Source organism: Haliotis rubra, unplaced genomic scaffold, assembly GCF_003918875.1.
Source record: "Haliotis rubra isolate DU_JTF1 unplaced genomic scaffold, ASM391887v1 Scf201, whole genome shotgun sequence".
NCBI lineage: Eukaryota > Metazoa > Mollusca > Gastropoda > Lepetellida > Haliotidae > Haliotis > Haliotis rubra.
In genome coordinates, this window is record NW_025766015.1 from 565,777 (window position 1) to 587,570 (window position 21,794).

Below are 21,794 nucleotides of genomic sequence, written 5' to 3' on the forward strand. Positions count from 1 at the left end.
GTTCTACTTAACATCCCTTGACCAGAATGAAATTGGTCTATTTTCAGGCTAATCTTGTCAAGGGTACGCTCTCCAGTCGTCTTTTGTCATAATGATCTACAAGAAGGTAAGATTCACGATTTTGACCAAATTATGTTGTATTAGTTATTTGTTACATCAGTATATCCTGGAGGAAGTATGGCAATACATTTTGTCTTGTGATTCTTGTTGTTACATCAGTATATCCTGGAGGATGTATGGCAATACATTTTGTCTTGTGATTCTTGTTGTTACATCAGTATATCCTGGAGGAAGTATGGCAATACATTTTGTCTTGATTCTTGTTGTTACATCAGTATCATACAGGAAGTATGGCAATACATTTTGTCTTGTGATTCTTGTTGTTACATCAGTATATCCTGGAGGAAGTATGGCAATACATTTTGTCTTGTGATTCTTGTTGTTACATCAGTATATCCTGGAGGATGTATGGCAATACATTTACATGTCTTGTGATTCTTGTTGTTACATCAGTATATCCTGGAGGATGGCAATACATTTTGTCTTGTGATGTTGTTACAAGTACATTTTGGCAATCATTTTGTCTTGTGATTCTTGTTGTTACATCAGTATATATCCTGGAGGATGTATGGCAATACATTTTGTCTTGTGATTCTTGTTGTTACATCAGTATATCCTGGAGGATGTATGGCAATACATTTTGTCTTGTGATTCTTGTTGTTACATCAGTATATCCTGGAGGAAGTATGGCAATACATTTTGTCTTGTGATTCTTGTTGTTACATCAGTATATCCTGGAGGAAGTATGGCCTGGAGGATGTATGGCAATACATTTTGTCTTGTGATTCTTGTTGTTACATCAGTATATCCTGGAGGAAGTATGGCAATACATTTTGTCTTGTGATTCTTGTTGTTACATCAGTATATCCTGGAGGATGTATGGCAATACATTTTGTCTTGTGATTCTTGTTGTTACATCAGTATATCCTGGAGGAAGTATGGCAATACATTTTGTCTTGTGATTCTTGTTGTTACATCAGTATATCCTGGAGGATGTATGGCAATACATTTTGTCTTGTGATTCTTGTTGTTACATCAGTATATCCTGGAGGAAGTATGGCAATACATTTTGTCTTGTGATTCTTGTTGTTACATCAGTATATCCTTGTGATTCTTGGACATCAGTATATCCTAATACATTTTGTCTTGTGGCATTCTTGTGTTCTTGTTGTTACATCAGTATATCCTGGAGGAAGTATGGCAATACATTTTGTCTTGTGATTCTTGTTGTTACATCAGTATATCCTGGAGGATGTATGGCAATACATTTTGTCTTGTGATTCTTGTTGTTACATCAGTATATCCTTGTTGTTAGGAGTATATCCTGGAGGATGTATGGCAATACATTTTGTCTTGTGATTCTTGTTGTTACATCAGTATATCCTGGAGGATGTATGGCAATACATTTTGTCTTGTGATTCTTGTTGTTACATCAGATATCCTGTTATGTTACATCATTTTGTCTTGTGATTCTTGTTGTTATATCCTGGAGGAAGTATGGCAATACATTTTGTCTTGTGATTCTTGTTGTTACATCAGTATATCCTGGAGGAAGTATGGCAATACATTTTGTCTTGTGATTCTTGTTGTTACATCAGTATATCCTGGAGGATGTATGGCAATACATTTTGTCTTGTGATTCTTGTTGTTACATCAGTATATCCTGGAGGAAGTATGGCAATACATTTTCTCTTGTGATTCTTGTTGTTACATCAGTATATCCTGGAGGAAGGATGGCAATACATTTTGTCTTGTGATTCTTGTTGTCATGACATCCATAGCTGTAATTGTACTTATTTTTGTTGGAATGTCAATAGCATGAACACATTGCTTGACAAGTGAATGAGTGAATTTAGATTATTACGCCGCTTTTAGCAATATTCCAGCAATATCACGGCAGGGGACACCAGAAATGGGCTTCACACATTGTGCCCATGTGGGGAATCGAACCCAGGTCTTTGTCATGGCAAGTGAAAGCTTTAACCACTAGGCTACCCTACCACCCCTCATCGCTTGACAAAGATTTACTCGTACCCTCACTGTAGGTCGTCTATAAAGGGATGGCAATTTTCCTTTTATTTCAACTTGATCAATTGGCAATTTTCTATGATCCATTTATAAGTTTTCAGCAAATAGATTTTCCTGTTGCCATCCCTTCCCAAAGGACAAATGCATCCATTTGACAGTATGAACACAATTGGTTGATAACATTATATATAACTGAAATAGATGTTTCCATGTTGCCATCCCTGCCCATAGGACAAATGCATCACATAAGATTTGACAGTATGAACACATGACATGTCCTGGTTGATAACATGATATATAACTCTGATGAACACATGACATGTCCTGGTTGATAACATGATATATAACTCTGATGAACACATGACATGTCCTGGTTGATAACATGATATATAACTCTGATGAACACATGACATGTCCTGGTTGATAACATGATATATAACTCTGATGAACACATGACATGTCCTGGTTGATAACATGATATATAACTCTGATGAACACATGACATGTCCTGGTTGATAACATGATATATAACTCTGATGAACACATGACATGTTGATAACATGATATATAACTCTGATGAACACATGACATGTCCTGGTTGATAACATGATATATAACTCTGATGAACACATGACATGTCCTGGTTGATAACATGATATATAACTCTGATGAACACATGACATGTCCTGGTTGATAACATGATATATAGCATGAACATGACATGTCCTGGTTGATAACATGATATATAGCTCTGATGAACACATGACATGTCCTGGTTGATAACATGATATATCTGATGAACACATGACATCTGATGAACACATGACATGTCCTGATAACATGATATATAGCTCTGATGAACACATGACATGTCCTGATTGATAACATGATATATCTGATGAACACATGACATGTCCTGGTTGATAACATGATATATAGCTCATGAACACATGACATGTCCTGGTTGATAACATGATATATAGATGAACACATGACATGTCCTGGTTGATAACATGATACATGACTTGATGAACACATGACATCTTGATGATAACATGATACATGACTTGATGAACACATGACATGTCCTGGTTGATAACATGATACATGACTCTGATGAACACATGACATGTCCTGGTTGATAACATGATACATGATGAACACATGACATATTGATAACATGATATATCTCTGATGAAAACATGACATGTCCTGGTTGATAACATGATATATAGCTCTGATGAACACATGACATGTCTGGTTGATAACATGATATATAGCTCTGATGAACACATGACATGTCCTGGTTGATAACATGATATATAGCTCTGATGAACACATGACATGTCCTGGTTGATAACATGATATATAGCTCTGATGAACACATGACATGTCCTGGTTGATAACATGATATATAGCTCTGATGAACACATGACATGTCCTGGTTGATAACATGATATATAGCTCTGATATAACTCCTGATAACATGATATATAGCTCTGATGAACATGACATGTCCTGGTTGATAACATGATATATAGCTCTGATGAACACATGACATGTCCTGGTTGATAACATGATATATAACTCTGATGAACACATGACATGTCCTGGTTGATAACATGATATATAACTCTGATGAACACATGACATGTCCTGGTTGATAACATGATATATAACTCTGATGAACACATGACATGTCCTGGTTGATAACATGATACATGACTTGATGAACACATGACATCTGGTTGATAACATGATACATGACTTGATGAACACATGACATCGTGATGATAACATTATATACAACACCAGGTGAAGGCAAGGCATGTCCTGGTTAATAACAATTAGTTATGACATTGTCTGAACACATGAGGTGTCAGGTTGATAACATGACACCTGACTGGATGAACACATGGCATCTTGGTGATAACAGGATAACATCACCTAGAATATGAGTGTAATTTTCCAACTTCATATAGCGCTATATCATCCCAGTTCAAGTCATTATTGATTTTTCCTTGATGTGGGAGCACGGTGATGATATCATCCCCAGCTGGTTAAAAGCCAACCAATATCACCAGATGTTACGTCTAACCAGCACCAATCACTGACATTAATCAACATTCTCCAGCACACATAATTGTTTAAACTTGGTCGGAGATGGATTTTTTGTGAGAGGCATAATGCATACAAGGCAGGCTGTATACAGTTTATGTTTGATATCATCTCACATCAGATGATATTGACAAGGGTAAAAAAAAGAACGATAGTTTGTCTATTTTTGTTTACCAATTTGACGGAGGCATGGGTGGCCCAGTCTAAGACAACACAATTTTCTGAAGATCAATTTTAACCCAGATCTTCACGGGTATTCCAAGATGTAAATCCATGTACATCTTGATGTAAAAAGTACTGTTAGCAATATCAGCATTATATTCCCACTGACCACCTGAAACAAAATCATAATAAATAGAAGAAAATATAATTCCCTTTGTCCATACTTTCTTGTAAAGGTCTGCTTAAAAACTATTTGACCAGTGAAGTGTCATGCTTGTTCCAACTAATTGGGGGAGGTGGGGTAGCCCAGTGGTTAAAGCGATCACTCATCACACCGAAGACCGGGTTCGAGACCCCACATGGGTACAATGTGTGAAGCCCATTTTTAGTGTGCCCTGCCATGATATTGCTGGAATATTGCTAAAAGAGGCGTAAAACTAAACTCACTCACTCACTCAATGTTCCACCTTATGCTGACACACCAATTTGTTCAAGAGGTTTGAGGGGCGGTGGGGTAGCCTAGTGGTTAAAGCGTTCGCTCATCACACCGAAGACCCGGGTTTGATTCCTCACATGGGTACAATGTGTGAGGCCCATTTTCTGGTGTCCCCCGCCGTGCTATTGCTGGAATATTGCTGGAATATTGCTAAAAGCGGCGTAAAACTAAACTTGCTCACTCACTCAAGATGTATGAATCTGATCTTTGTCCTTTTGGACCAAACGATGGCTTGGAGGAGACAGAGTGAAACGAGGGATAATAATGTTCATATCTTACACGAAACAAATATTTAAGGGGCTGATATTATTGAGAGTGCTCACACAGCAGTATGTTACTTTGTATAGATGATCAGGTATGCCAGAAGTTATTGAAATTATGGTTATATTTCCAGGAAACATCTTGTACCTGAAGGACGAACCAAACCCCGCCCGACAAATGACTGTCATTGACTGGGAGTACTGCAGCTACAACTTCAGGTGGGTAGCTAGGGTGCTGCTGGCTGAACACTGGGGATGCGCTGGTGTTCTTCATCAATAACTTAATGATACAGGGGTTCAAAAATCCCATCGCCCAACGCCCGGGACAAGTCAGTTTTCATTTCGGGCAATCAAATAATGAAATCTTACTTGTCCGTGGGCTACTAGATAATTTCCACTTATGGTTTCAAACTGCAAATAAACTTTGATTCAATTTCATATCTGCTCAAAATGTAGCTATTAAATTTTGCAATGATAATAAAGTAGAGTTATCTTTCTTTGCTATTTACCACTTTTCAATAAATAGTCCAGTAAACATTAACATCAAATACCATGTTGATTTCTTCTTTCATAATTACATCATCATAATTATGTCATAAAATCAGGGCAAGTGTGAAATTAGTCAGGACAAGTTACTTTCTTAAAGTCACTTGCCCTATGGCAAGTGGCTCTTTAAAAAAAATTTGAACCCCTGTTAATAATAATAATGAGGTTACTTATACCATGCAATATGCCACTCCACAAAGGTGAGTGAGTGAGTTGAGTTTTACGCCGCACTCAGCAATATTCCAGCTATATGGCGGCGGTCTGTAAATGATCGAGTCTGGACCAGACAATCCAGTGATCAACAGCATGAGCATCGATATGCGCAATGGGGAACCGATGACATGTGTCAACCAAGTCAGCGAGCCTGACCACCCGATCCCGTTAGTCGCCTTTTACGACAAGCATAGTCGCCTTTTATAGCAAGCATGGGTTGCTGAAGGGCTATTCTAATAGACCCGGACCTTCACGGGTCACTCCACAAAGGAGATTGCTCAAAACACGCACAAACAGCACAACATTATTACGCAAGCTGCCTGTTAGGTGCTAGAAGGTTATAGTCATAGAACTTTATCCCACCAGGTACCCATTTTCTGCTGGGTGAACAAAGGCAATTTTAAACAAACTCACTTGCCTAAGGTGAGACCACATGTATCACATGTGCTTCATTGTGGGGCAGGACTGAAGTCCTAGAAACTCTCAGGAGTCAAGCTGCCAAACTCAGTCACTCATCCAAGGACTCTACGAGGTTGCTTAACTTCAACTGATTGTGACCTGAGTGCTATGAACAGGACCACATGCCGCCATTTTGCTTAATTGTGCGTTATGTGAAACTGATTTATCCATAAAATTTACGATAGTGTGCCAGTGTGTGACTTGAGCGCCACGCACAGGACCATGTGACACCTTAACACCATCTTCATGACTGAAAACACATTTGACATTGTGAAATAATGTTTGTCAGAAATGTTAGTTGAAACCAAAACATGTCATCACTGTGGAAAACCAATCATGGTATGTCGGATGATATCATGATATCAGTAACTGTATCATGTCACTCATAATGAGTGAGTATGCTTTTAGCAATATTCTGGCAGTATCACGGCGGGGGGACACCTATCATGATATGATGTATGATATCATGGTATGTTGGATGATATCATGATATGAATGATACTGCGATATGATGGATGGATGATATTATGGTGACCCGGGTTGTGTGAAACACTGGGGTCGTGTTGACCGAGGCAGGAAGATTTAATTTATTTGCATACAAACTGTTTATGACAAATTAATGAATACAGTGTGTACACCAACATCATGAAGGCAAAGACTTGCGTGTAAATTAACCGCATTGATGTTAATTTTTTACATTTTACATTTTACATTGAAATATCAGTATTTCTCAGTTCTATCAACACAAAATTAAGCCTAAACAGTCGTGGCACAGTCGGATGTTGCATGGGTGTAGAAGAGTGAATGAAATCCATGCTCCTTGTCGATGCTGGTCATGTTTCCTGCACTGATGTACTGCCGCACACATCTGAATATTTTGTGGCTGCTGCAGTAAATCTTTTTACCTGTAATTGTACGTCATTATCTAATATACATTCTATGAATAGGACTATGAATGAATGAATGAATGAATGAGAAATTAATTACTGCATAGCACCCATGAAATTAAACATGGAAATTGTATATATTGTTATTTTTACCTGTAATTGTATGTCATTAACTAATATACCTTCTATGGAGTGGTCAATGAATGAATGAATGAATGAATGAATGAGAAACTAATTACTGCATAGCACTCTCGAAATTCAACATGGAAATTTGATACATAGTTATTAAAGGTATTTATGTGCACTATCTTAGACCTAATTCAGTTATTTAAACATTTATGTACTATCAACATTTTATCAATTATTTATGTAATTAATTTTGTACAATAAAACAAAGAAATTTGTGAGTTAATGTTGAGCTGAACAGGTTCTTCATAGAACAGTTTGACAATGTAGGTACATGTGCCTAAACTGTTGGAGTTTCAATACTTATTTTGTGTCCACAGGGGCTTTGATATTGGGAACCACTTTATAGAGTCCTGTTATGATTACACCAACCCTGAGGAGCCCATGTTCTACCACATTCCAGAGCAGTATCCTTCAAGGACACAACAGGTGAGTTCTTCTAGTGGCAACAGGTGAGTTCTTCTAGTGGCAACAGGTGAGTTCTTCTAGTGGCAACAGGTGAGTTCTTCTAGTGGCATCAGGTGAGTTCTTCTAATTAGCAACAGGTGAGTTCTTGTTTGCATCAGGTGAGTTATTCTAATTAGCAACAGGTGAGTTCTTGTTTGCATCAGGTGAGTTCTTCTAGTGGCAGCAGGTGAGTTTTTCTAGTTAGCATCAGGTGAGTTCTTCTAATTAGCAACAGGTGAGTTCTTGTTTGCATCAGGTGAGTTCTTCTAATTAGCAACAGGTGGGTTCCACAATTAATGGTGAGGGTCTAGTAAACAGCAGATGTCCTCTAGCTAACAGCAGATGTCCTCTAGTAAACACCAGATATGTTTCAGTAAGCAACAGATGTGCTCTAGTAAACACCAGCTGCACATTAGTAAACAACAGATGTGCTCTATTAAACACCAGGTGGGCTCTATTAAACACCAGATGGGCTCGAGTACACACCAGATGTGCTCTAATAATCTCCAGCTGTGCTCTAGTAACCACCAGAAATGCTCTAGTAAGTACTAGATGTGCTCTAGTAAACACCAGATGTGCTCTAGTAAACACCAGATGTGCTCAAGTAAACACAAGGTTGGCTCTAGTACCACCAGGTTGTTTTCTAGTCACCTGTTTCTAGTACACTGTCTTTGATTTGGCTTGTACCATCAATGACCCTAAGTGACAGTGTCCGTATAAAAGTATCATAATGATCAATTCCCTTTTAAACAAGTTTTTTTATGTTTCAGTATGCTTTTTTCCGAGAGTACCTGAAAAGTTTTGGACGTGAGGAAGAAGACATATCAGAGACAGAGCTGGCAATGATGTACATAGAAGTAAACACCTATGCTCTCGGGTCCCACTTCATGTGGGGGACATGGGCCATTATTCAGGCAGAGACCTGCGAGATCGAGTTTGGTTATTGGGTGAGTGAACAACCTGGTCTCACACACAGGAGTGAATGAGTATCGTTTTCTAGCAATATCACAGTGCGGGACACTCAATGGTTTAAACATGTTGTGCCTGTGCAGGGAATCGAACCTGGGTCTTTGGCGTGACGAGCAAGCACTGTAAGCACTGGGCTACCCAATACCATTCACTTAGCGAAACATGCTCCATGCCTTCAAACTTCAAAGTTGGGGCAAGGGAAGTGCACTAGGCTTTTCAATTTGTTGTGCAGAGTTCCATCCTTTGATTCTCCCAGGAACCAATGATCTTGGGTTGAACTCCAAGACTGACCTGTTTGTCAGCACCATTCCCTTGCTGGTGGATTTAACCTCCATGATGGTCTGATAACCGCATGGTACTTCCAGGCTGGAGCCGTCTGTTGAGTGACGGGTTCCTAGTCGTTGGATTAATCCTCTAGTGTAGACACACGGCATTTGTTAGAGATCATGACAATTTTTCAGAGATCATGACCATTTGTCAGAGATCATGACCATTTTTCTGCAATCATGACCATTTGTTAGAGATCATGACCATTTGTCAGAGATCATGACCATTTGTCAGAGATCATGACTATTTGTCAGAGATCATGACCATTTTTCAGCGATCGTGACCATTTTTCAGCGATCGTGACCATTTGGCGGAAATCATGACCATTTGTCAGCCTTCATGACCATTTGTTAGAGTGTTTGTTTGAATCCCGGATAGGACTTAACCTAACAAATGTTCTAGAAAGTGTAATCCCAAATATAACATATGTTACAATAAATTGTGTAACCAAATGTGCAACGTATTTTATGGAATTTTAGAATTTGGATCACTTCAAAACAGGATTTCAATTCATACATGATGTAGATCGAGTGGCTTTGCTTAAATAAGTATTTATCACATCAGAGCGAACATTTCCACAGTGGCAGGGAAAACCGAGATGGAAAACGTTTTATCTTTTCACATTGGAATGAACATACTTGGTGAGCAGGAGATGGAAGCATAGACAAAATGACGGAGATTGTAAACAATAAACCAACAAAACTGCTTGTAAAGTAACGAGACAATTATCCTTTAATTTCAGGACTATGCTTTATCACGGTTCGAATCCTACTTCGAGATGAAGAAACGCCTGCCTACACTCCGTAGTGAAGACTGACTCACAAGATGCCAGTGTTGCTGTGATTGGACGATGGTCATGCCACGACACGACATGACACACGACACACAACACAACAGTGAACTTGTTCAATTGGCTGTGATATAACTGCTTTTGTTTGTTTCATAAGGACACAGAAATCCATTCTGTATCTCGGGTGGCAGAGGAAGAGATTCTCTGGTTGATGTCTTTGAGATTCAAGGGCTCTTTTACAGTAATTGTTTGTCTTCAGGAAAGAAGAAATGTAAGAATGAGTTGGGACGTTGTTTGTTGAGGACCTTCACAGGTCAGAAATCATCATTACATTCATATTAAAAGGTTTTTTTTACAATTTTACTATAAAATCATGATTTTGAAATTCAAATGAAAATCTCTCACTTGAAAGACTTACCTCTGATTCTGCGAAATAGTAAGATAATTGCAACAATTATAAAAATAGGCAAAGTTGACAGAAGGTCTGTAATTTGTATAAAGGATCCCGTGTCTCATAAGAAACTCTTGTCAGGATCTTGTGAGGCTTGCATACTTGGTTCATGCATATAGCGGTAGAACGATGCTCCTGATGTCAATCACTAGATTGCCTGGTCCAAGCATATCTACAGACAACCCTCACAGCTGGAATATTGCTGAGTATGGCATTTAATAATGAACATGAATAGTGAACTTGAAACTGTGATGAACATTCAGTTTTGTTGGGCCCCATCATCAGTTTCTAAATATATCACTGCAGCTGTTTCTACACACTGTATGTATATACTCAACAACAAAAGTTAAGGACCACCCTAATTTTCAATATCAAAGTATGTAATAGTTCGTATTATGATCCATATAATGCTTAAATATTAAATATTGTGGTGGTCCTTAACTTTATTTGCTGAGTATGTAAAAAGAAATTGAAATGAAATTCATATTGTGTCGTTAAGAAATCCACAAAATGATGACACAAGAAATCCACAAAATATTGACAGAACACATATTTCCCTTCTTGAAATTCGTATTGTGTCATTATTTTGTAGATTTCTTTATATACAAGATATTTTAGTCATTAGTCTTTACATAAGGAAGGTATTCTAAAACCTGATAGTTATGCACCCATTCTCTTGGGCTTGTCGTGTTTCGCACATCGATAGATATAGGGCAGTCTCCTTGCCAGGGACAAATGATACCAGTGGTACGATGGGGATCAAGGCGGGTTAGTATGTCACGATAACAAAACATGCATTTCAATTCATCGTCTTAACTAGGTCATGTTGAGGGGCTAAAGGAGGGGATTTTCTTTTCAGTTGGGAAATATTTTTTACATTTCATATTTTTTTTATTTTTTTTTTTGAGTTGTCAGATGATTTCTGTTTCAATTTCTCATCATATCCAAAACAAAAAACCAATAAAATGTTTGTCTACCAACATTGGTCGCAACAGGAGATACCCCAGGGTGACTTCGTGCAATATTTCTTATGAGATCGTACTACTTTAAAATTGCCTCATTGCAAACCATTGTGATGTCATCAGTTACCATGACGATCAGTTTGCATCCCAAATCTCTTTACCACTGAAGCTGGTTAGCTGGACTAAAAACACTGCTTATCACTGTTTACAAACTGTAAAAGTTGGAAAAACGAACTTGAGTCATAAATAGAATCTCTCCTTCCATCTTTCAATATTAAACATTTCAGTAGTCATTGATGAAAGTGTGACACTACCCAGGAAGCCAGAGTTTTAAATTCTATTGACTCGTATCAATGTTTGTTATCAGAAGGCACAAGGACGGGACTCTCTGTCAGTTTTAGTTTAGGTATGAATGTATTAAAAAAAATTGTGAAAAAGCGTCCAGTCTGATGGTCATTACCTCCAGACCCTCAGATTTAGTTGAAAGTGTACACGTGATGTTTCCTGGTAATAATGGACCATGTACCCCCTGACTCGACATTGTCCTGTTGCATCCTGATAACTTGCCTTGCATTTAACTCTGGAAGAGTTACCTCCCTTCAAATATGACTTTACCAGAAGCAATTGTCTCTTGTTGGAAAACTGTGGTGAGTCATTCAAGGAAAATAACTGCACTCATGTTTTTTGTGATGGTCATGCTTACACTGCAGTTTTGTCCGTAGTATCGTAACTAGTATCATGTACAGTATTGTAGGTGGTACTGTTCACAAAATGTATGTAGTATTGTAAGGCGTGTATTCCATATTGTGAGCCCCAATTATGTACATCGATGCTCATGCTGTTGATCACTGGATTGTCTGGTCCAGACTCGATTATTTACAGACCACTGCCATATACAATGTAGTGGTGGTTCGATTAATTGAAATAATCGAAGATTGGTCGTAGTGACTAAACGACCAAGCAATCGATCATTATTTCTCATAATCGAACACAAACAATTCTGGAACACTTGTTTTCACTAACAATATTTTTCACATGGTTGGTTTTGTCTGTTATATTTCGTAAGCACTACAAGCTCGTTTTAAGTCATGATTGAATTTATCTTAAAGATTCCAAGAAATTTATGTTCCTAACATTGTTCCTAATCTTTAAAGATATGAAATTTTGCCAAAACCCCCAAAAGAACTACATGTTTTTTTTCCTTATTTTTATGTGCATTAACAAATTTCATAAATGACGCTAACCAATTATTTTCGATGATTGATCGGTAGTAATGAACCAATCATCAATTATGAGATTTTAACCAATTCCCAACACTAATACAATGTAGCTGGAATATTGTAGCTTGAACTAAACTCACTCACTCACTATTTTGTGAGCAGTTTTGTATTCATAATTGTATACAGTATTGAATGTGGTATGTTACACAGTATTGTGAACAGTGTGATATACAGTATTGTATTTTGTATTGTACACAATATATTATACAGTATTGTGAACAGTGTGATATACAGTATATTTTATAAAGTATTGTGTGCAGTGTGATATACAGTATTGTAAACATTATTGCATTTAATATTGTATACAATATTATTGTATACATTATTGCATACAGTATTGTATTTTGTATTGTACACAATATTTTATACAGTATTGGGAAGTGTGATATACGGTATTGTAAACATTATTGCATTTAATATTGTATGCAGTATTGCATACAGTATTGTATTTTGTATTGTGTACACAGTGAGACATTGTTGATGCATCAAAAGAAACCAGGCATAGATCTATCAGCTTTCATTGTCATGGTAGGCACAGGTCAAAAGTACGAAAAAATTGTAAGTCTTTCAATCTTGGGGGAGTATCAATTTCTATTGCCTAATAGATTTTCCACCTCATCCTTTTTCATTAGGATTGGTAAGATCTTTTTGAGGATATCAACAAATTGAAAGAGGGGGGTGGGGGCTACCTACATTGAACATGAAACTAGACACAAAGATTGATTCAAGTTGTTCAAACAAATTTCGAATTATTAACTGTAACTGTGTCACTGAAGACAGAAAATGGCATACTTTCCCAGCACACTTTCCAATCTTGTCAATACTTCACGGTTCTAAATGTGCGGATTTGTGGGTTAGCTGCTATATGTTTACAAATCAGGTGATGAACTGGTGATGACTCGGGACTCAAGTTGTCGTCACCCACACATCACTTCTGTTGCTCTGTGGATTTGTGAAATAAGGTTAAGTACTGTAGATGGTGTTTAGTTAAAATGTACCGGTAAAAACGTCCTAAATTTGCCTAGGTAATAAAGTCCACCGAAAAAAATCCCCTTTTCCTTTTCTAACAAAAATTGTATAGAAAAACAATGCTTTTTTAGTTTGTATTTTTTCATTGTCACGCATACAACAAACGTAAAAGTCTTATGACATAATGACGTGTTGAATGTTGATATAAAAATCATACAAAATGACGACAGTTTACATTATCAGTTACATAATACATCACATGATGACATGAGATAGTCTAGGCGTACTGACTTTCACTGCTACAGTCATCGGTTCCTTATGGAACCATTCAGTGGTCTCCCAGACAGTGTTTGGTGTACATATGGCCATCTAAGACCAGCTTCAACCCATCCATGCTGGTCTGAATGACTTCCATCATGGAATGCTGCTTAAAAGTTCAAACATCATTTAAAAAATTTAATCAGTCATTATATGTGATTTCTATATGTTTTGTTTTTTTATCTTTGATGTCAAATAAATAACTAAATCAGTAAAAAGACTTTTTTACCGGTACTTTTTTACCACAGACCTTTTTACTACAGTCTTGGCATGGCCTTGTTCTCTAAAGTGATTGAGTGCTGCGAGAAAGGCAACTCACTACAGCTGTAGCGTAAGATCTGTATGTGGTGCTGGACCACCTTGGAAAATACCAAGTTATCAAACTGCAAAATGGCTTTGTGCGAACACAACTCAGGATTATTAAATGCTAATCAAAATATATGATTTATTTGCACTGTAGCTAGGAATAAATAGGCTTCTATAAGAGTAATTGTTTGATAACAGCAGCTACATAATGATTGTTGTCGGCTTTGTTCATCATTTGAGGGGCGGTGGGGTAGCCTAGTGGTTAAAGTGTTGGCTCGTCACGCCAGAGACCCGGGTTCGATTCCCCACGTGGGCACAATGTGTGAAGCCCATTTCTGGTGTCCCCCGCCGTGATATTGCTGGAATATTTCTAAAAGCGGCATAAAACTAAACTCAGTCAGTCAGTCAGTGTTCATCATTTGAAATAAGAAAGGTTCTTGTTATCGCACATATCACTGCCTCAGATTGGGGATGTTTCATCCGGAATTATCATTTGATAAATATCATATCATACTATTCTGAGCACTTCAAATGTTTGCCTAAGCTGAAGCATTTATTTATGATGTTTATTTTTGTTACATGTATTTATATTTAATTTATTTGGAAGGACCATTTCTTATTTTTCTGGGCTTTTTTCACAGGTTTTATGTGCTAAGATGTGAATAGCCATACTTAATATAGCAGCCAGGTTTTCGGGATGTTTTTAGTAAAATAACCAGAAAAGACTTCGGTGCCAATTGTGATAAGTGCCAGCAAACTTTCTGTAGCAAGAACGGAAAATATGTTTCAAATTTTTGGAGCATTTACCTTTTCAGTTACTCTAACAAACAGACTTGAAACAAAAATAATAATAAAAATCTCAAGTATCCACAATACTTTGGCAAGGATAGATTTCGTCAGTTTCAGAAAAATTAAGAGATTCTCATGCTCCTTACTATGTTATTTTAAGAGACAATTTAACAAAAATGAAAACTCTTTAGATGTTTTCTTTGACTTAATGTAAGTCAAAACATTACGTTCAAAACATTAAAGAAATGGCATCAGTTATTGTCTGCTAAGTTGTGTAACAAATAGTGTTTGCTGGTATCATAATTCATTTGTGTAATATATAGATTTTTTCCGCGGTCAGTTCTGAATAACAAATGACATATGAAACTAATGCCTTCAATCAGCATTTAAAATTCCTGCCTGCCCGACCATCCGAAACATGTCTATTTTCATCTCGGACGGTCAAATTTCAAAAGTAGCCTGTCCTGTGGTCTGGTAGATATTTTTACCCCTAACACTAAATATTTCCTAATATCAGACAGGTTCTCTTGTCGTCAGTTTGAGGTTGTTTAAGGTATTATGATAATTATGTTAAACTACTTACGATTGGACAGTTCATGTTACCGGTACGATAACCAATCACAACACGTGTACTTTCAGTTCACTTTTGAAAACCGGACAGGCAAGTTTGTATCCAGACTGGTATTTTTTAAAAGTTACCAGTCCGGCTGTCTTGGAATTTTGGGAGTTTTAAACGCTGGTTCAATCCTGCATATAATCTAGAAATTATGAAGATTGAATGTTGATGAATCATTATTTGTACATTTATGAAAAATGCCATTTATAGTTGCCATGGTTACATGTGCTTTAGTATGTAATAATCATTCCAGTCAATATCAGACATACAGATTTCTACAAGAATTTAATCCTCAGTAAGGACCAATGATAAGCATGCTTTTTTCAGAGACCACTTTCGAATGACAACCTCCGAATACTACGGGGATATTATTTTTTAAATTTTTGGGGAAAAGTTAAATTGGAAATTTTCCAAATGTGCTGTATTTTTAATACAGTTATTGTGGTGACAGTGCGAGATTGTAGATGAAAGTTTCAACCCGATGGATTCAGTTTTTATGTAAACACTGCATGCTATCATGTAAATGAATGTTGCAGCTTTAAGATTGTTTTTAAATGTTTTAGAATTTCCCAAACCATTGTTTATGATATTATAGTGAATAATCATCTGATATTTTGTTAATCCTAACTGAAGATGATTAATAATCAATTACAGGATCCTGTAAGATGTATATTGATTTTTAGCTATCCAAGATTGATACAACCTGGAATCTATGATAATGATATGACGTGTTGAATTTTCTTAGAAATGTTTTTTGAATCGAGTTCAAGCAAACGTAGTACTAATGTGAAGTCATCTGAATGCATTTCCGGAAAAATGTTACATCCTTTCTTACTTACCTTTGCACAATTCCTGTTGATTGTCACTTCTGTGTTGCAAGGTGCTTGCATATGTTGCTTTCATGCTCTCTGGTTAGCATCCTTCTGGACATCGGACATTTCCTCATGCCTTATCTCTCTGTGCAGAGTTGCGGCCCTTAGTAGTTAAAGAATCTGCTGATGTTCAGTTTCTATCACAGATACGCCCAACTGTCATCTGTCTGAATAATTCCATATCTGTCAGTACTTCGGATTTGGATTCAAGTGAAGATTTCTGATATATCCAGCTCAAAAGAAGTTAAGGAACATTCAATTTTGTCATATCTGTAATTCATCTATCATTGCAATAAAAGTTACTTATGAACTAAGATGAATACCCACATGTTCTTTAAATTCTTTTGAAGAGTATATTAGTTCCAAAAACATGAGGACCGCCTGTGTCTGTATATTATGGCCATGATTGAATAACAAAAGTCATCATAACAAATTGGGTGTTCTGTAACTTTATTTGTGTAGTATAAACGATGCTGTTATAATTGCTGTCGGCATATCAATACATTTTTGTGATATCCATGGATCATTTAAGATTGTGTGTAGTGTTCGGCATTGTGTGTAGTGTTCGGCTAACTTTAAAGAATGAGAATATGAACGATGCTGTTATAATTGGTGCTGACCCCACCTATCTTATCATCTTATGCTGGAGGATTTGGTTTGCAATCATTTATCAGTTAGAACTTTTTAAATCATTAGAAGAATCATTTAAGAATCATTTGTTGATGGTTTGGAAATATTTGATGAATGTTATGATCATTTTTTGTTCAATTTCGTGCAATTTGTAAAAATCTATTAAAAACAGTGCAATTACACCTTTGCAGGAAGAGAGAACTTGATGATTATTTTATGATTATGATTATAAACCATTTTTGTGATTTTTTCTAGTCTAAGATTGATATGAAACATGTAATATTCCCGGTGTTGATTCTGTTGATCTTGATTATTATCATTTTTGCCTGATTTGTTGAAAAAACACCATTTGACTTATGTTATTTAGAAAGGTTTACAGCTGTCGGCATATCAATACATTTTTGTGATATCCATGGATCATTTAAGATTGTGTGTAGTGTTCGGTTAACTTTAAAGAATGAGAAATCAATTCTGATAGATGATAATTATCATTAATTTTATGATAATGATTCTTTTTCTGAGATAAACTTTTGTTTTAGCCTGTAAAACGCATAGATCTATCAATATGAAATAATATTGGTGTTCACAACTGCTAATCTCTTACTTTAAGTAACATGCAAGGAGATCATGTAAATGTGGTTAGCTAAATCTGGACAGTATAACTTGGAAGACAATTGCCTCTGATAAGTTTTAGGCTTCTGATCAAGAATCTCAGCATGCCATAGTTGTAATAATGTTCAAATATGAGAGTTATGAGGGTCATTATTGTGTCTCGAAATCAGGCAGAAGGTACTTTAATTAGTGGTGTGTCATTCAATGTGTCATCTAATTATCTCCCCTGTTCTATGTGCCTTATCAATGTTTCCATCACATGCAGTGGTTGCCTCCCTTTATGCAGTTCATGGTTATCCTTAACAGCTGTTAAAATAACGAATTTTTAATAGAAATACTCAAGTAATCGTTACACTAATTAGCCAAGAGAAATGTTTTTTATTTTATAACATATTAAGAGTGTTTATTTGGAGAATAGTTGATGAATATTTGTCAGAGTAATCATGTCAAGCTTGAAATGATCCTCTTGAAGTGTGTGTAGAGAGAGACCATATAATAGATTATATCTATTATATGGTCTCTGGTGTAGACAAACATGGATTCTTTGTATCAAATCCCTTTTTTCTGGCACCTATTGTAGCTGTAGAAAGAAGCAATGTGATGTGCTTTCAATAGGAGCTGTATGTATATATTAGATCATGATGACTTATATTTATCTCATATGCTGTAAATAGTATCACAGAACTTTTGTAGAAAGTGTAATGACATTAGCCCCTTTTTCCTCTCAGGCACTAATTATGTATTCCTTTACTTATTGAGAAACTAACCCCAAACTGCACAAATTTCAGATTTCAACATCAATTTAAGTTTGGGATTCAGGGTAGCCTTGTGGATAAACCATCGTCTTGTCATGCCAAAGGTCCAGGTTTGATTCCCCTAATGTGAATACCAGTTGTAATGTCAAATGTCATGACATTGCGGAAATGTTGGTTAATGTAGTGTAAAACAATACCCTCTCATGCAGTCAGTCTTTGTGGTTACGTAGTCCAAAATCTTGTGACATTTTCGGTGCTTGCTTCATCTTCATTGATCTTACACTTACTAAAATACCAAATAAAGATATTGAAATGAATTATTCATATGATTTTATGCATTTTATTATCCCTCCACCATTAACACTTAATGCATTGAAGAGCCGTATCAAAAAGAAATTTGTAAACTGACTTTTAGACATTATTGACACAAGGAGCATATTGACATACACAGTTGATTGACTTTGTCATAAGGAGTGGACTGACAGAAGAAATTATTTATTATAGAATATTTATATAGCGCACATATCCAGGCAACTAGTGCATGCTCAAGGCGTTGGTATTTGTTCCCTCGATCATTGGATGTCTATCTCAACATCACATCGTATTATCAATCTCAACTCCCTGGGGAGTATACAACACTTGCAGCCACTAGGCGCACCGAGTTATTGTGGCTTCTCATCCTAACGAGGTACCCATTCACAGCTGGATGTACTGGGACACATAGTCACAGTACGTTGTCCAAGTTCGCTGCAGTTGCAGTACCCGCAACTAGGTATTTGCACGTATTCCTGTGGCCACCATCTGGTCATATACCAACAGATTTGTGGGTTCTTTTAAGTGCACAGGGTTGTGTACTGTGAAATTGATTGTCGTAAGGAGTGGATTGACAGATTTTGTTGATTGTTTTAAGGTGTTGATTGACATGAGGAGGTGATTCACTGAAGGTGCTGATTGTCGTGAGAAGTGTATTGACACAAGGAGTTGATTGTTGTACGGAATGGATTGACAGGAGTTGATTGTTGTAAGGAGCTGATTGACAGTTCATTGTAAGGTGTGGATTGACAGAAGGAGTTCATTGTCGTAAGGAGCGGATTGACAGTTCATTGTAAGGAATGGATTGACAGAAGGAGTTCATTGTGGTAAGGAGTGGATTGACAGTTCATTGTAAGGTGTGGATTGAAAGAAGGAGTTGATTGTTGTAAGGCATTAATTGACAGCAGTTGAATGATAGAAGAAGCTGATTGTCAGAAGGAGTTGATTGACAGAAGGAGCTGATTGTCAAAAGGAGCAGATTGACAGAAGGAGTTGATAGTCAGAAGGGGCAGATTGACAGAAGGAGTTGATTGTCAGGAGAGGATTGACAGAAGGAGCTGATTGTCAGAAGGAGTTGACTGGCATGAGGAGTTGACTGGCATGAGGAAGAAAGCAAGTCTTGTAGTATTTGGTTATCAAATCCAATATCATATCAATAAAACAGTCAACCTTTACAGATCACAAATTTTATTTTTCTGTGCATTTTTGTGAAAATGTGTGTTAGGTATAATTTTAATGTGATATATTTGGGGTGACGTTTTTGGCTGAACTGAATTCTGGATTATACTGTAAGTACAGGAGTAATACAACAATTTGTTATGATGAAAATATCATTTGTGTTAAATAGAAACTGTGATTACTATAGAATATATATATCGAGGAATAATGCTTTTGGTTGCTCTCATTTACAGTGACATGGATTTATTATGCTTGCTTTACAACAAAATGGTGTAATTTTATATAAAAAAGTGGATTTTGTTCATGAATAAAATTCAATTAATTCCTTTAACAATCTTGCTGCTTTCTTTTATCTTTTATCTTTGTATCCTTTGAAGATTTTTGAGTGGATACAAAGTGTGTTCTGTTTTGGCATATAGTTCTGTGATTCTTCACACTGTCAGTTTGGTTGAGACAGTAATTATGGTCAATGTATGATCAAAACATGCGATATCCAAGGGTGGTCTCTGGACACATTGTATAAAGTGGTCAATGTCCTACATCCAGTGATGGTGACTGCATGGACCATGGTCAATACAGTCTTGTGACCACTATGTCTACTCACTGTGTGTCATCCTTACCCATGATATCAGTCACTGATTGTACAAACTTGATTTGTCATGACTGTTGGCTGACTCGTAAAGTCAGAATTTACTCACTTCACAGAATAATACTAGGTAGACAGATAATTTATTAACGTCTCACTGCATGTACAATATAGAAAAAAATAGAACAAAATAACAAATGACCAGCAAAAGCACATGCACCATTCCTTATGGAATTATGAGAGACTAAATCTAAAATATATACAAGCTACTAAAAGTCATAGAAAAAAGTTTGCGCTAAAAAAGAAAATTAAAAATTATATGTCTATACACAATTTAACGTGTTTGCATATCTCTGTCATACAGATGGAATAGTAATGAGTGCAGCTGAACAAGTAAACAATTATTGGATTGTCTGGACAAAACTCACTTAATTTCTTATGATTATTGCTGGAATATTGCTGAGAGTCGTGTGAAATAAAACAAATAGGATGATAAAGGACCTCCTTGTCTGCAACCTCTTTCATTCATAAAAAAGAGGAGATATGGCCAATAAATGAACTAGCGAAATTGAACAGGATTGACAATTATATTCCTAATTTTAACCACAAAACAAATCATTATAAAGATTTTAGAAACAGTGTCAAAAGCTTCTTTCAAAGATATAAGCAATAACGTCCCGTGTTTCTTGTTTTCGGGCACTATGCCATAAAGTAGGCTCATGTTACAGGCTTATACATGTATCTGGCATAAAGCCATTTTAGGTTTTAATGGATGAGTAAAGAAACTGATAGAGATACATGTAATCATTATTTTATATACAGTATTCAGGTGTGATATATACAGATTATTACACAAGTGTGCCATACGACTTATACGAAACGAGTGTGAGATTTTGTATTGCGAGAGCGAGCGCAATGCATAATTTTGCACGGGTTTCGTAGAAGTCATAAGACACACTTGCTCGATTGTAATAATTTCTTTATTATCCATTTTCTTCATGTATATTTGTGCAGTAAAACACCATAAGCAAGTGTGTCGGCCCTGTTTATTGAAATCATGTTCAGTTGTTTAATGACGTCACAGACGACGAAATACAGAAACAATGGTTGCTAGGCAAAAGTGATATGTGCACATATGATATATAAGACACTGTTTATGTTTCACCATATGGATGATAAAGGTGATGACGTCAAGCATAGTGTCAAGAT

General features: G+C 36.5%; 1 protein-coding gene and 1 long non-coding RNA gene across 2 annotated transcripts in view; both read left to right on the plus strand.

The window, feature by feature from the left end:
* The window catches only part of LOC124275698 (choline/ethanolamine kinase-like), a 91,250-nt gene that overhangs the window by 42,566 nt on the left and 26,890 nt on the right, over positions 1-21,794 (plus strand). Inside the window, exons 5-7 of the mRNA XM_046711325.1 lie at positions 48-106; positions 5,259-5,343; positions 7,736-7,844. Coding sequence (XP_046567281.1) covers positions 48-106; positions 5,259-5,343; positions 7,736-7,844 — 253 coding nt within the window. The remainder of the gene's footprint in view (positions 1-47; positions 107-5,258; positions 5,344-7,735; positions 7,845-21,794) is intronic.
* Positions 12,914-20,328, plus strand: LOC124275699. Its single transcript, XR_006898338.1, has 2 exons — positions 12,914-17,123; positions 17,521-20,328. It is a non-coding gene; the product is annotated as an uncharacterized LOC124275699 (long non-coding RNA).